This window comes from Homarus americanus, unplaced genomic scaffold, assembly GCF_018991925.1.
Source record: "Homarus americanus isolate GMGI-L3 unplaced genomic scaffold, GMGI_Hamer_2.0 scaffold11794, whole genome shotgun sequence".
NCBI classification, from domain to species: domain Eukaryota; kingdom Metazoa; phylum Arthropoda; class Malacostraca; order Decapoda; family Nephropidae; genus Homarus; species Homarus americanus.
The window spans coordinates 868,078-884,795 of NW_024739301.1; the positions used below are offsets into that span (position 1 = coordinate 868,078).

The 16,718-nt window shown below is 49.3% G+C and overlaps 1 protein-coding gene across 1 annotated transcript in view; it reads right to left on the reverse strand.

Moving 5' to 3' along the window:
• The window catches only part of LOC121874511 (low-density lipoprotein receptor-like), a 36,466-nt gene extending 24,599 nt beyond the window's left edge, over positions 1-11,867 (reverse strand). Inside the window, exon 1 of the mRNA XM_042378666.1 lies at positions 11,685-11,867. Coding sequence (XP_042234600.1) covers positions 11,685-11,751 — 67 coding nt within the window. The 5' untranslated portion in view covers positions 11,752-11,867. The remainder of the gene's footprint in view (positions 1-11,684) is intronic.
• Positions 11,868-16,718: the final 4,851 nt, after the last annotated feature.

Consider the following 16,718-nt stretch of genomic DNA (forward strand, 5'->3'; position numbering starts at 1 on the left):
ACGTAGGGCTGGTGGCTAGGGTGACGTAGGGGCTGGTGGCTAGGGTGACGTAGGGCTGGTGGCTAGGGTGACATGGGCTGGTGGCTAGGGTGACGTAGGGCTGGTGACTAGGGTGACTGGGCTGGTGGCTAGGGTGACGTGGGGCTGGTGTGGGGTGACGTAGGGCTGGTGGCTGGGTGACGTAGGGCTGGTGGCTAGGGTGACGTAGGGTTGGTGGCTAGGGTGACGTAGGGTTGGTGGCTAGGGTGACGTAGGGCTGGTGGCTAGGGTGACGTAGGGCTGGTGGTGGCTAGGGTGACGTAGGGCTGGTGGCTAGGGTGACGTAGGGTTGGTGGCTAGGGTGACGTAGGGCTGGTGGCTGGGTGACGTAGGGTTGGTGGCTAGGGTGACGTAGGGTTGGTGGCTACAGGGTGACGTAGGGCTGGTGACTGGGTGACGTAGGGCTGGTGGCTAGGGTGACGTAGGGCTGGTGGCTAGGGTGACGTAGGGCTGGTGACTAGGGTGACGTAGGGCTGGTGGCTAGGGTGACGTAGGGCTGGTGGCCAGGGTGACGTGGGGCTGGTGACTAGGGTGACGTAGGGCTGGTGGCCAGGGTGACGTAGGGCTGGTGACTAGGGGTGACGTAGGGCTGGTGACTAGGGTGACGTGGGGCTGGTGGCTGGGGTGACGTAGGGCTGTGGCTAGGGTGACACAGGACTGAGTGGCTTAGGGTGACGTAGGGCGTGGCTAGGGTGACGTAGGGGCTGGTGGCTAGGGTGACGTAGGGCTGGTGACTAGGGTGACGTGGGGCTGGTGGCTAGGGTGACGTAGGGCTGGTGACTAGGGTGACGTAGGGCTGGTAGGGTGACGTAGGGCTGGTGGCTAGGGTGACGTAGGGCTGGTGACTAGGGTGACGTGGGGCTGGTGACTAGGGTGACGTGGGGCTGGTGGCTAGGAGTGGGCTGGTGGCTAGGGTGACAGCAGGACTGGTGGCTAGGGTGACGTAGGGCTGGTGGCTAGGGTGACGTAGGGCTGGTGGCTAGGGTGACACAGGACTGGTGGCTAGGGTGACGTAGGGCTGGTGGCTAGGGTGACGTAGGGCTGGTGGGGCTAGGGTGACACAGGACTGGTGGCTAGGGTGACGTGGGGCTGGTGACTAGGGTGACGTAGGGGCTGGTGGCTAGGGTGACGTAGGGCTGGTGGCTAGGGTGACGTGAGGCTGGTGGCTAGGGGTGACACAGGACTGGTGGCTAGGGTGACGTAGGGCTGGTGGCTAGGGTGACGTAGGCCTGGTGGCTAGGGTGACCAGGGACTGGTGGCTGGGTGTGGGGCTGGTGGCTAGGTGACGTAGGGCTGGTGGCTAGGGTGACCAGGACTGGTGGCTAGGGTGACGTAGGGCTGGTGGCTAGGGTGACGTAGGGCTGGTGACTAGGGTGACGTAGGGCTGGTGGCTAGGGTGACGTAGGGGCTGGTGGCTAGGGTGACGTGGGGCTGGTGACTAGGGTGACGTAGGGCTGGTGACTAGGGTGACGTGGGGCTGGTGGCTAGGGTGACGTAGGGCTGGTGGCTAGGGTGTGGGACTGGTGGCTAGGGTGACGTAGGGGCTGGTGGCTAGGGTGACACAGGACTGGTGGCTAGGGTGACGTAGGGCTGGTGGCTAGGGTGACGTAGGGCTGGTGACTAGGGGTGACGTAGGGCTGGTGACTAGGGTGACGTAGGGCTGGTGGCTAGGGTGACGTAGGGCTGGTGGCTAGGGTGACCTGGGACTGGTGGCTGGGGTGACGTAGGGCTGGTGGCTAGGGTGACACAGGACTGGTGGCTAGGGTGACGTGGGGCTGGTGGCTAGGGTGACACAGGACTGGTGGCTAGGGTGACGTGGGGCTGGTGGCTAGGGTGACTGGGACTGGTGGCTAGGGTGACGTAAAGCGGGTGGCTGGGGTGATAGAGCGGGTGGCTAGGGTGACACAGGACTGGTGGCTAGGGTGACGTGGGCTGGTGGCCAGGGTGACGTAGGGGCTGGTGTGGGGTGACGTAGGGTGGTGGCTAGGGTGACGTGGGGCTGGTGGCCAGGGTGACGTGGGAGGGCTGGTGGCTAGGGTGACGTAGGGCTGGTGGCTAGGGTGACCTGGGACTGGTGGCTAGGGGCGTGGGCTGGTGGCTAGGGTGACGTGGGGCTGGTGACTAGGGTGACGTGGGGCTGGTGGCTGGGGTGACGTGGGGCTGGTGGCTAGGGTGACGTAGGGCTGGTGGCTAGGGTGACGTGGGCTGGTGACTAGGGTGACGGCTGGTGGCTAGGGTGATGGGTAGGGCTGGTGGCTGGGGTGACGCTGGGACTGGTGGCTAGGGTGGTGACGTAGGGGCTGGTGGCTAGGGTGACATAGGACTGGTGGCTGGGCATGGGGCTGGTGGCTAGGGTGACGTGTAGGGGTGGCTGGGGCTGGTAGGGTGACTGGTGGCTAGGGTGACGTAGGGCTGGTGGCTAGGGTGCACAGGACTGGTGTAGGGTGACGTAGGGCTGGTGGCTGGGTGACTGGACTGGTGGCTAGGGTGACGTGGGGCTGGTGGCTAGGGGTGACACAGGACTGGTGGCTAGGGTGACGTGGGGCTGGTGGCTAGGGTGACTGGGACTGGTGGCTAGGGTGACGTGGGGCTGGTGGCTAGGGTGACATAGGACTGGTGGCTAGGGGTGACAGTGGGGCTGGTGGCGGCTGGGGTGACACAGGGCTGGTGGCTGGGTGCATGGGGCTGGTGGCCGGGTGACGTAGGGCTGGTGGCAGGGTGACGTGGGGCCTTGGCTAGGGTGACGTGGGGCTGGTGGCCAGGGTGACGTAGGGCTGGCTGGTGACAGGCTGGTGGCCAGGGGTGTGGGGCTGGTGGCCAGGGTGACGTGGGGTTTGGTGTGGGGTGACGTAGGGCTGGTGGCCAGGGGTGACGTGGGGCTGGTGGCCAGGGTGACGTGGGCTGGTGCCAGGGTGACGTGGGGCTGGTGGCCAGGGTGACTGGTAGGGCTGGTGGCCAGGGTGACGTAGGGCTGGTGGCCAGGGTGACGTAGGGCTGGTGGCAGGGGTGACGTAGGGCTGGTGGCCAGGGTGACGTAGGGGCTGGTGGGTGGCGTAGGGCTGGTGGCCAGGGTGACGTAGGGGCTGGTGGCCAGGGGTGACGTAGGGCTGGTGGCCAGGGTGACGTAGGGGCTGGTGGCCAGGGGTGACGTAGGGGCTGGTGGCCAGGGTGGCATAGGGCTGGTGGCCAGGGTGACGTAGGGCTGGTGGCCAGGGTGACGTAGGCTGGTGTGGGGTGACGTGGGGCTGGTGGCCAGGGTGACGTAGGGCTGGTGGCCGGGGTGACGTAGGGCTGGTGGGGGTGACGTGGGGCTGGTGGGGCAGCTAGGGCTGGTGTGGGGTGACGTGGGGCTGGTGGCCAGGGCTGGTGGCAGGGTGAGCTGGTGGCCAGGGTGACGTGGGGCTGGTGGCCAGGGTGACGTGGGGCTGGTGTGGGGTGACGTAGGGCTGGTGGCCAGGGGTGACGCTGGGGCTGGTGGGGGTGACGTAGGGCTGGTGGCCAGGGTGACGTGGGGCTGGTGGCCGGGTGATGACGTAGGGCTGGTGGCCAGGGTGACGGTGGGGCTGGTGGCCAGGGTGACGTAGGGCTGGTGGCCAGGGTGACGTGGGGGCTGGTGGCAGGGTGACGTAGGGCTGGTGGCCAGGGTGACGTAGGCTGGTGGCCAGGGTGACGTTGGGCTGGTGGCCAGGGTGACGTAGGGGCTGGTAGACGTGGGCTGGTGGCCAGGTGACGTAGGGCTGGTGGCCAGGTGTGAGGGGTGGTGGCCAGGGTGACGTAGGCTGGTTGGGTGATGGTGGGGCCAGGGTGACGCAGGGTGACGTAGGGCTGGTGGAGGTGACGTAGGGCTGGGCCAGGGTGATGTGGACAGCTAAGGTCTGGTCATGTGTGTCAGGGAGCGACACCGGCTATTAGTATTAGTACCACACGAACCACCACCTGTGTGTGTGTGTGTGTGCAGGTTAGATGTGCACGTGTGTGTATGTGTGTGTGTGTGTGTGTGTGTGTGTGTGTGTGTGTGTGTGTGTGTGTGTGTGTGATAGATGTGTGTGTGTGTGTGTAGGGATATGTGTGTGTGTGTGTGTGTGTGTGTAGGATAGATGTGCACGTGTGTGTGTGCAGGGTTAGATGTGCATGTGTGTGTGTGTGTGCAGGGATAGCTGTGCACGTGTGCAGGATAGATGTGCATGTGTGTGCAGGGTTAGATGGTATGTGTGCAAGGATAGATGTGCACGTGTGTGTGTGCAGGGTGATGCACGTGTGTGTGTGTGCAGGGGAGATGTGCAGGGACAGAGGTGTGTGTGTGTGCAGGGATAGCTGTACGTGTGCAGGGATAGATGTATGTGTGTGTGTGTGGTATGACATTAACCCAACCTAATGCTAATTAAACTAAACTAACCCATCCCTCAGTAGCAAATGTTCGTGGATCACCTGTAAATGGTACCTGCCCCAGCTTATTTCACCTGATTTATAATTCACCTCCCTTAACGCTACCTCAGAAGATTATTTATGTTAGGTTACATTACCTTATACTGAAATATTATATTAGGTTAGGTTAAGTTAGGTTAGGTTAAAGTTAGGTGGTTAGGAGTTAGGTTAGGTTAGGTTAGGTTAGGTTCTATAATTAGGGCACATAATTGGTTTAGCATGTGTATATAGAAAAATTCAGGGAGGTACACAGTTGTCTCTACTATTTATAGCAGGTATATAGTAGCTGGCGTGTTTTATGACATGTGGCAACACTGTTTGTTTACATCGCATTAAAACTATAGCAAAATTGGCTATAGAGCTTCGTGACTCACCACACACACACACACACTCACACACACCCTGTCATTTTTCTAACATACACTTTTGCGTCTTAGTATTAAATTTACGACTTAATGTGTCATAATAATCGTGTATATACATTTTTTCCGGATATTTTGTTCACATGTGTTATGTTGTGGTAGTGGTGTGTGTGTGTGTGTGTGTGATCATGCGGTACGTACACAAATGCTCATGTGTAGAAGGAGCATTACACTGTTTATGATATGAAGCCCACACACACACACACACACACACACACACACACACACACACACACACACACACACACACACACACACACACACACACACAGATCGCGATACAGCAGCAATCAGTAACGGAATTTTCCTAAGGTTCCTATAAAGCGATACAGCGATACAGTATTTGTAAGTCTTTGAACTCTCCTAAAGTGACCTTAGGGTTTCAATAGCCTTAAGGACTCTAGTAAAGGAAGGAGAGAGAGAGAGAGAGAGAGAGAGAGAGAGAGAGAGAGAGAGAGAGAGAGAGAGAGAGAGAGAGAGAGAGAGAGGAGAGTATAATGGAAAAGAGGAGGCAGCAGACAGACAGACAGACAGACAGACAGACAGACAGACAGACAGACAGACAGGACATACCGGTACATAATTTATTCATTAAAATCACGTAATTAATCTTTAGTTTTACTGCTGGTGCCTTTATTAGTGTGAATGAAATGCCTTCACTGGGTTTGGTGTCTTTCATCATTCATTATCACCATCTTCCCGTCACCATCATCTGTCACTGTAACTCCATCACCATTTGTTTCTGTGACTGTGACTATTAACACTCACTATCATCATTATCATCTTCACTATAATCATTATTTTTTCCCTCATCATTATTATTATCGCTCGCCATCATCATTGTCACTTTCACCAGGTCATTGTGGTACCAGGTCATGTGTCACCAGGTCATTGTGGTACCAGGTCATGTGTCACCAGGTAATTATGGCACAGGGTAAGTGTGGCTCCATGTCAATGCGGTACCAGGTCATGTGTCACCAGGTCATTGCGTGCACCAGGTCAGTGTGTCACTAGTTCAGTAAGGCACCGTGTCGTGAGGCACCAGGTCAGTGAGGCACCAGGTCAGTGTGTCATCAGGTCGGTGAGGCACCAGGTCAGTGAGGCACCAGGTCGGTGAGGCACCAGGTCAGTGTGGCACCAGGTCAGTGTCATCAGGTCGGGAGTGCACCAGGTCGTGAGGCACCAGGTCAGTGAGGCACCAGGTGGTGAGATACCAGGTCAGTGTGGCACCAGATGAATGTGGCACCAGGTCAATTTGTCACCAGGTCGGTGAGGCACCAGGTAAGGAGGCATCAGGTCAGTGACGCACCAGGTTAGTGTGTTACCAGGTGAGTGTGGCACCAGGTCAATTTGTCACCAGGTCAGTGTGTCATCAGGTCGGTGAGGCACCAAGTCGTTGTGTCACCAGGTCAGTGAGGCATCAGGTCAGTGACGCACCAGGTCAGTGTGGCACCAGGTTAGTGTGGCACCAAGTCGTGACGCACCAGGTCAGTGATGCACCAGTCGGTGGCACCAGGTCAGTGACGCACCAGGTCAATGACGCACCAGGTCAGTGGCACCAGGTCAGTGTGGTACCAGGTCAGTGACGCACCAGGCCAGTGACGCACCAGGTCGTGATGCACCAGGTCAGTGTTGCACCAGGTGTGACGCACCGTCAGTGACGCACCAGGTCAGTGACGCACCAGGTCAGTAACGCACCAGGTCAGTGACGCACCAGGTCAGTGACGCACCAGGTCAGTGACGCACCAGGTCAGTGACGCACCAGGTCAGTGACGCACCAGGTCAGTGACGCACCAGGTCAGTGACGCACCAGGTCAGTGACGCACCAGGTCAGTGATGCACCAGGTCAGTGACGCGCCAAGTCAGTGACGCACCAGGTCAGTGACGCACCAACGGTCAATAAAATTAACCAAGTCCGTAAACTATTCCCATACGACAAAGTCATTCAGAAGGAAACTAAATTATTGACAAGACATTAGGAAAATAAAGGTACGGTACAACAGGTACAGGCGGTCGTTATCATCGGTAGGAGCTGGCACTATGTTCACACTCACATGGAGGACGGTGGCACTGAGGCTCTTGACCCCTGACCCTCAACACCCCCAGGCACCTGACCCCTCCCTCAGCTCCCCAAGGCACATGATCATCCCCTCCCCAACATCAGACTCCATCTAAGTACTGTATACTGTATATACATCACGGTTCACAGGATACAACTAGCATCTCGGAGTTATAATTGGAAATAGGAGAGAAGGAAATCGCTGTGAAGAAATTCCCTATCCTCCAGAAATCTCAACAATTTGGGTTCCACAACAACTATTAAATAGGCTGAAGTAGATAGACATATTATAAGAGGAAAAATATGACCGTTCCTCCAGGTAACTGTGACTCATGCGATCAAATTCTAAACAACCGGGACAGTGATCTTCACATGTCAACGTTGTAAAAAAAAGACTCACTGAGAACTCTTAAATGTGTAGGATGTGGTGACCTCTTTAAAGCTCTCCAACAAAACATAGGAAATGACCTTGAGCAATTTTGTGTTCCTTTGTTAAGATTGAACAGGTTAAGGACTTTGGGGCTTGATTACTGCTGAAGAACATGAAGTCACGATGGATAAATCTGATAAAAAAGACAATAAACTGAAGCAAAAAATATCACAAGCTTGGTAATCAACACAAACGGGCTTTTTCAATAATATGCAAGAAATCAAGACGAATTCGACTGATAATGAGGCGTCAAGCGTTTACTGCAACACAATACCTTCATGATGAGCTGAAAGAGTAACTGGATATAGATAAACGCAAATACAACCTCATTATAGTGAATTTGGAGAGGCAGGAGAGATAATCAGATGAACAAGGAGTTAAGGATAAGAACGTCTGAAAAGATATTATAAACCCACAGTACAGTTAGTAAGAATCTCCTTCCCTAAATACAAGCACAGGAGGGATACCTAGAGGAAGATACCGAACCTCAAGCAATTAAGAGAATACAGTAATGTCTACATCACCCCCGACCTGATATTGCTGCTAATTTAGAGAAAACAAATTCCCAAAGGATACACGAGAGATTCTACTAACCCTCAAGACTCACAGCCTTCTAAGAGGACAATATTAGAAACCGGGCCAATCAAGTGGTGGTAAACTAATGCCAGAAGTCTAGTTAATAAGATTGAAGTACGGAACACCCAGACATCGTTGGGATCAGCAACTCGAGAAGACATGTCGCCGAGTGAGTATCATTTACCAGGGTGTCGCCCACCATTCAGAAAGGAATGCCCTAAATGATTACTTTACATCACTGTCCGCAAGAGTCGCTGGATAACATGCCTGTGGTTGAGAATGAACTAGAGAGATAGCAAGCACAGGTGACAGCGTAAAAAATAACTTGAGCAGTGGACGGAACACAGACCAGGGTGATACAGGAGGCAGCAAACCAGATATGCACTCCAGTAAGAACTACTATTCAAGAAATCCCTGCATCAAGGAAAGGCGCCAACGTCACCCCCATAATACAAGATGGGTAGAGCCAGTTCAGCAGAAAGGTATAAGCCGATCATATACACAAACTCCGAGAAAATTCTGATGGAGGCCATCATTTAACACTTGACCGAACAGTCTTATTGCCACATCACAAACACGGTTTCATGGAGAGAAAATCCAGCCTGGCAAACTTATTTTCCTTGAATTGGTAACAGACTACGTGGACCAATGCCTACCAGTGGACGTGTTGTACATATATTTCTCAGGTATTTAACAAAGTCCCACCAGTACGACTCGTCTCTTAAGATACAGGTATATGACATTACAGGCAAAATACAGTATTGGAGTGGATTAGCAACTGCCTCGAAGACAGACAACAAAGGGTGGTCGTAAACGGAGTACATTCATGATAGGAAAATGTTCTCATTGGAGTACCAAAAGGATCTATCCTTGGACACAACCAGTTTGTGATCTACATAAACAATAACATAGACGAAAATATATGAAGATGGTAAAATGATAAGCCAAGAAGATTTCGCAACTGTGAATTGAGATCTGCACAATCTGTTCAAATGGTCGGAGGAATAACAAATGATTTTAAAAATAAAAAATAAGTTTCTCCATATGGGATACAACAACCCGAACCATAACTATTCTGTCAATAACACTTTTTTGGGATACTGTTCATAAGGAAAGAATATCTAGGCGTCGTGACAGCTCAATCACTGAAGGCAGTGCACCATGGAACAGCAATGATAGAAATCGATTTTTTTTTTTGGTGGGGGGTTACACGTAGTTCCCTCAAATACAGAGATAGGAAAATGCCCATTCAACTTCTTAAATCTCACAGAACCTCACCTAGACTACTGTAAACAGACATAATAATCCCAAAATGGAGTAACAAAAAAGCGACTTAGATTATTCCTGACCTGAATCATCTCGATTATCTGCTCTTGCCTTACTACTAACAGTTCTTCAGACAAGATGGGAAAGGAATGGGAAACATAAACCAGAGCCATATTGTCATGTCACGTACCACCAACACGAGGGGACAAGGTGTCATGCAGGACGGATAGAAGGAACAGTCTATCAGCTCAAGCTCTTAAGTGTGAACAGTATGGGGGTTGAGAACATCCCTTGACAAGACTCATCCAGAACAATGGAAGGATCCTACACAGACCACTGGCTTCCTTCCCTCGACATGGCCACCTTCCCTCGACATGGCCACCTTCCCTCGACATGGCCACCTTCCCTCGACATGGCCACCTTCCCTCGACATGGCCACCTTCCCTCGACATGGCCACCTCTAGTTTTGGGAGTTGGCCGTTGGGTAAATAAAGGTGTATTTCATTATATCTCACCATCAATCACGATTATATCCTCACCAACAACTACCATCATCATCATCATCATTATCACCATCACTCAGTAACATTGTCACTATCACCATCCACAATCATCATCATTATCATTTCCATCATTATCACACACCACCAGTCACTTACACCCTCATTACCAACACACCATCATCGTCACTATCAACATCACTATCATCTTCATTACTATCACTATTGCTGATATTATTCACCATCATCACTAACCGATTCATCATATCACTATCACCAAGAATCACCATTACCGTCACTATCATCCTCATTACACACCATCATCGTCTTTTATTATTTTCATTACTCACCATCATTATCACTATCACCACACACCATCGCAATCACCATAATCGGCATTATTATGACTCACCATCGTCACAAGCATTATCAATCACCATCGTTGTCACCATCAATCACTAACATCATCACCTCCCCATCATCACTCAATATCATCGTCACCATCACTATTCATCATCATTATCAACACACCATCCTATGATCACTCATTATCATCATCACCCTCATCTCTTATCGTCAACACATCATCATCCCTAATTATACCATTATCACCATCATTATCACGCATTATAATCATCCTAACTCATCATCACTCATTACCATCATCACAATCATCATCACCATCACTCACCATTATCTGCCTCTTGACCGTGGGAGTTTAAAGCACCCTGAACATTGTATTTATTCGTTTGTTTTACGACGTTAGGTGTTTGGACCCTTATTGTGTGTGTGTAGGGGGTCACCTGTACACTCTCTCACTAAACCTGTATTCACCTTGTGGGTTTATTATATATCCGAAAGAAAAGTAAGAAAACAATGAGAAGCGATCATACAGCCACCAACTCCTCTCACAAGAAAATCAATATCGTCCGTCCCTCCTTCTTGTTGTTGTTGTTGTTGTTGTTGTTTTGCATACATACGCTTCAGTAGGTGGAAATGACCCATATGTATGTATGTATGTGTGTGTGTGTGTGTGTGTGTGTGTGTGTGTGTGTGTGTGTGTATCTCTCCTTATTGTTAACTGGGGTCGTGATAACTAAGTGATTTTGTATAATTGCCTGTTTGGATATGTTTGGGATGCATGATGCAAAGAGAGAGAAAGAGGTGTGTGTGTGTGTGTGTGTGTGTGTGTGTGTGTGTGTGTTTTTAAATTTTAGTTCATGACTTTTTCTTCATGGGTTGTACATTCCAAGATTTGCAGAGCATGACATAAGAGGGTCGCTTAACTATATCATGTAATGGTGTTTATAGCTTCGATAGAAAAAAATGTTGGACAGATGAGAGAATCTAAGGGACAGTACGAGAGAGACGGAGAAGAAGGCAAAGCGAGGCATCTGTCACATAACAAATGACAGTATTCCATCGACAGATTTTTCAAAAGAACCTACCTCAAAGAATTTCTTACGCTCTATCCTGCCAGTTCCCAAGTAATGACGTAGGTCTTGCTACACACACACACACACACACACACACACCCTAAGCTTTCCTTCACAACATACTCCATAATCATCTACGGCAAGGGCAGGACAAGGGTGGACGCCTCAACTGACACTTGTGGTAGCCTGAGGTACGGAGGCTGGGACCTGGTGAAGATACGACAGCAGGGGAAACACTGCACTCTTGCTCCCACGCACGCGTACCACATCACCACCTCGCCTCCTTTTGGAAACCTTTCTTCTTTATAACTGCTTCATCGACGAACTCGGAGACGCAGACACACAGATCGCTGGTGTAAGTGAGCCGCGATATACGTAAACAAGATAATAATCGACGATCTAGGAAAGTTGAGAACGTTTGCTACATTCTTCATCTCCGGCACCAGAAATGAATTGCTAGGCTGTTGGGTTGCTTCCAGCAGGTTTTTCCCCTTCCCTCAGCCGTGTTTGTCTGAGGGCGCGAGAACTGACCTAGTGCACACTCCAAGAGGAGGCCGAGAAGCAGAGCGGCCAGGGGGACGCCGCCTCCGCTCCTCATCTCGCATCACAAAGCAGAGGTACGTGGATGGCCGCACAAAAGGTAGATGATAATGGTCCAGGCCGCGTGACTAAACACTGCCAGAGTCGCGCGGTTACTGTCCGCCCGCCCAGCTGAGCTCCCAAGCTTCCACACGTCGCCACCGGGCGCCCCCATCCAATGCACAGACGCAGTTCTCCCCTTACCCCGTCACTACCACATGTCATGTCATATTATTATCCCGGCAACCACAGGTGATGTCGCTTTAACTTACCACTACCACAGGTGATGTCCCTTTAACCTACCACTACCACAGGTGATGTCCCTTTAACCTACCACTACCACAGGTGATGTCCCTTTAACCTACCACTACCACAGGTGATGTCCCTTTAACCTACCACTACCACAGGTGATGTCCTTTAACCTACCACTACCACAGGTGATGTCCTTTAACCTACCACTACCACAGGTGATGTCCTTTAACCTACCACTACCAAGTTTTTCTACTCCAGGTGATGTCCCTTTAACCTACCACACCACAGGTGATGTCCTTTAACCTACCACACCACAGGTGATGTCCTTTAACCTACCACTACAGGTATGTCCTAACCTACCACTACCACAGGTGATGTCCCTTTAACTTACCACTACCACAGGTGATGTCCCTTTAACCTACCACTACACAGGTGATGTCCTTTAACCTACACCTACAGGTGATGTCCTTTAACCTACCACTACCACAGGTGTCCTTTAACCTACCACTACCACAGGTGATGTCCTTTAACCTACCACTCCACAGGTGATGTCCTTTACCTACCACTTTAACCTACCACTACAGGTGATGTCCCTTTAACCTACCACTACCACAGGTGATGTCCTTTAACCTACACACCCCCAGTGATGTTAACCTACCACTCACAGGTGATGTCCTTTAACCTACCACTACAGGTGATGTCGCTTTAACTTACCACTACCACAGGTGATGTCCCTTTAACCTACCACTACCACAGGTGATGTCCCTTTAACCTACCACTACCACAGGTGATGTCCCTTTAACCTACCACTACCACAGGTGATGTCCCTTTAACCTACCACTACCACAGGTGATGTCACTTTAACCTACCACTACCACAGGTGATGTCCCTTTAACCTACCACTACCACAGGTGATGTCCCTTTAACCTACCACTACCACAGGTGATGTCCCTTTAACCTACCACTACCACAGGTGATGTCCCTTTAACCTACCACTACCACACGTGATGTCGCTTTAACCTACCACTACCACAGGTGATGTCCCTTTAACCTACCACTACCACAGGTGATGTCCCTTTAACCTACCACTACCACAGGTGATGTCCCTTTAACCTACCACTACCACAGGTGATGTCCCTTTAACCTACCACTACCACACGTGATGTCGCTTTAACCTACCACTACCACAGGTGATGTCCCTTTAACCTACCACTACCACAGGCGATGTCCCTTTAACCTACCACTACCACAGGTGATGTCCCTTTAACCTACCACTCCCACAGGTGATGTCCCTTTAACCTACCACTACCACAGGTGATGTCCCTTTAACCTACCACTCCCACAGGTGATGTTCCTTTAACCTACCACTACCACAGGTGATGTCCCTTTAACCTACCACTACCACAGGTGATGTCCCTTTAACCTACCACTACCACAGGTGATGTACCATTAACCTACCACTCCCACAGGTGATGTTCCTTTAACCTACCACTCCCACATGTGATGTACCATTAACCTACCACTACCACAGGTGATGTACCATTAACCTACCACTCCCACAGGTGATGTTCCTTTAACCTACCACTCCCACATGTGATGTACCATTAACCTACCACTCCCACAGGTGATGTCCCTTTAACCTACCACTACCACAGGTGATGTACCATTAACCTACCACTACCACAGGTGATGTCCCTTTAACCTACCACTACAAGAGAGCTTCAGTATGTTATATTTGACGAAATAAAACTACACACACACTCAGGTGAGGGTGTATTATGTGGCCGCAACACTACACTAGTATATAACTCTATACAAAAGTCTCTCGTGCAAACTACCAAAACAAAACACTAAAAACATATCGGTGTAATGGATTAATTTATATAAATAAACACACAGACAGTAGAAGATTATCAGATGTTCGTCCATAAACACTGACTGACTACTGTCGTGTTCTGAGAGAGAGAGAGAGAGAGAGAGAGAGAGTGTGTGTGTGTGTGTGTTTAAGAGAGTATTAATGTTTTCCTTTACTTAGTGTGGGTTACATCAAGTGGGGTGAGGGCCGGAGTGAGGGAGGCTCGTTCACCAACAGTCTGGCAGAAACATAGATCAACCCCTTGTTGCCGGTAATCGTTTTCTCTCTCTTAATTGTTAATCTATGAGGTCTGGGTAAATGATTCCAGGTGGGTCTGGTCTGGTGTTTAAAAATGACCGCCATTCGCATAAGTAGTTTCAGGTCCAGCTCTCCACAAGTCAAATGGTGGTGCTATTTAATGGTGTTTCCCTCATATTATCATCTATATTTTATCAATGATGAACATTTCATGTGATTTCTCCCTGTTCTAACATGAGATGTCTCTGTGAGTTGGGGGTTCGAATATGTTCCACCTGTGACTCATCGCAAACTCACCGTCTCAGAATGCCCCACAGGAAAATGATGACAGATAAATGGGCACACTGTTTTAGTTGTTTCAGGTAAAGGTGATCTATTCTACCAGTGTTATGAAAAAATTGATTAATTGGATCATTGCAGTGCTCTTTTACGGAATACAGTCAAAACGTTCTAGTGGTGGCCAACTTGTGTTTATATTTACATAGGCGACCTGTGGTGTAATGGTCAGCATGCTCGCCTGGCAAGCAAGTGGACCTGGGTGCGATCCCTGGGCAGGGTGAAACTATGGGCAAGTTTCTTTACGCCATTTTCCTCTGTCTACCCAGCAGTAATTGATAGCCTGGATGTTAATCGATTTGCGGATTTGCGGATCGTGTTCCGGTCTTCTGGGAATATTCCTTAGCACTGGGTCATGCAACTCGTTAACTCGGGGTGTGGTTGTTGTGTTGGCGACAGTTTCTACACTTTAAACAAATCCACGCCTAAATGTGACTGAATAATGTATGACTTGATTTTTATTATGAATATAACAATATTTGTTCTTCGTGTGTCAGTGACTCATAATATTAATGATTATTCTGGTAAAAACATTCCAAGATTACATCGTTTGTTAGTAAAATCCTGAGTCAGCAAAGTTGTTCAAAGTACCAACTGCTGAGACAATACATGTTTATGCCAACAAGATGATTAAATGTTGTATTTCCTGAGTCAGTATAATTGAAATATTTGCGATTTAATATGCTAAGGGTACCTGTAAATAATCATCAATATCTCAAGTTGACCAAGAGCTCCACACCGACCTGGAAATATTGAGAGACACTATAGACTATGAATCAAAAGAGAAAATAACTATTACCGACATTTTGGGGTCAAGGGGAATTTCCCCATTTATCTGCCGGACTATTACTCGATAACCTCAATGTTCTTATTGTTACTTTAAAGTGATCCTTATCTCCGTTTTTTATCGTTCTAGATGAAATAATAAGCATCTTAAAAACCTATTAGCTAAGGAGACGATTACCTGGTATGGTTGATGGGTAATAATGCGTAGTTTAATTCATAACATCAATTAAAAAACTCAAAATATAACACCCTTATAAATGCCGACCGAGAAAATTAATGATGTACTGAATAAAAAATAGTTCAAGTTGAGGTACTGTTATGCCGAGGTATAATTTAGCATTATAATATTTGTAAACTACGTGTTCTCATTATTTTCTATTCCAAGCAGCAGTTATTTTGACAAGTTTTGGGATATTTTGTAAGAATTTACTAGAATGTATTGCATTATTTTTTTTTATGATTACTTACGTATTGTGAGCCTAGATCATTCTAGAACTCACCAGGCGTATCTCGTTCTGACCTGCAACACCTGGATGTCACTAGAATACTCCAGGCCCTTGAGAAGACGTACTGTATAAATAGCACCAGCGAGACGTCTGGGCAGACGTATTTAAGCGCCAGCAGGCTGCCTTTGAAGTAGTCGCCCGTTTCTGTTCAGAGTGAAGTACAAGCCAAGTGACAACTAAAGATAATTGTTGTTCAAGTCATGTGGAATTGTTGTGAGTGATATAAAGTAAAAAGACTTAGGGAGTGTACACTGGTAGAGTGCTGACTGTATAATATATTCGAAGTGAGAAGTCCAGTGGTAAAGACATACCCTGTGAACAGTGTTGTGAAGATTTAGTGATTATTAAATTCGACTACAGTTCACAAGTATGTTTCTGTGTCCTGGTGGAAATCTACCTGCCTGTTGTTTTTCTGTACACCGATACCGATTACTGGGAAATTGCCGGAGACTGGCGGACAGCCAGTGGTAATTCGACTTCAATTGTGAGACATCTACTGCTTCTGTATCTACGACCCTGGCCACTGGTAACCAGTGGTGGACGTCGGTAAGCGGAGAAAGGGGTGCCTAACAGTACCAATCAAATGAGACTGTTTCCAATTTCACATTCTCTTTCAATTAAAGTTTTCCAGTTCCTAAATATTCATTCGACATCCCAGAATATATAGGTTAGGTCAGGAAGGCTACATTAGGTAGTTTACGTTAGGTTAGGTCAAGTTAGGTAAGGTTAGGTAAGCTAGGTTAGGTAGCTAAATGTTAGGTTAGGTTAGGTTAAGCCAGGTTAGGTCAGGTAAGGTAGGTTAGGTAAGGTAGGTTAGGTAGGTTAGGTTAGGTAGGTTAGGTTAGATAGGTTAGGTTAGGTAGCCAAATGTTAGGTCAGGTAAAGTAGGTTAAGTCGGGTCGGTTTAGGTTATGTATAAGTTAGGTTAGGTCAGGTTAGGTCACTAGGCTTGTACTTCACTCTGAACAGAAACGGGCGACTGTTTCACCTTGA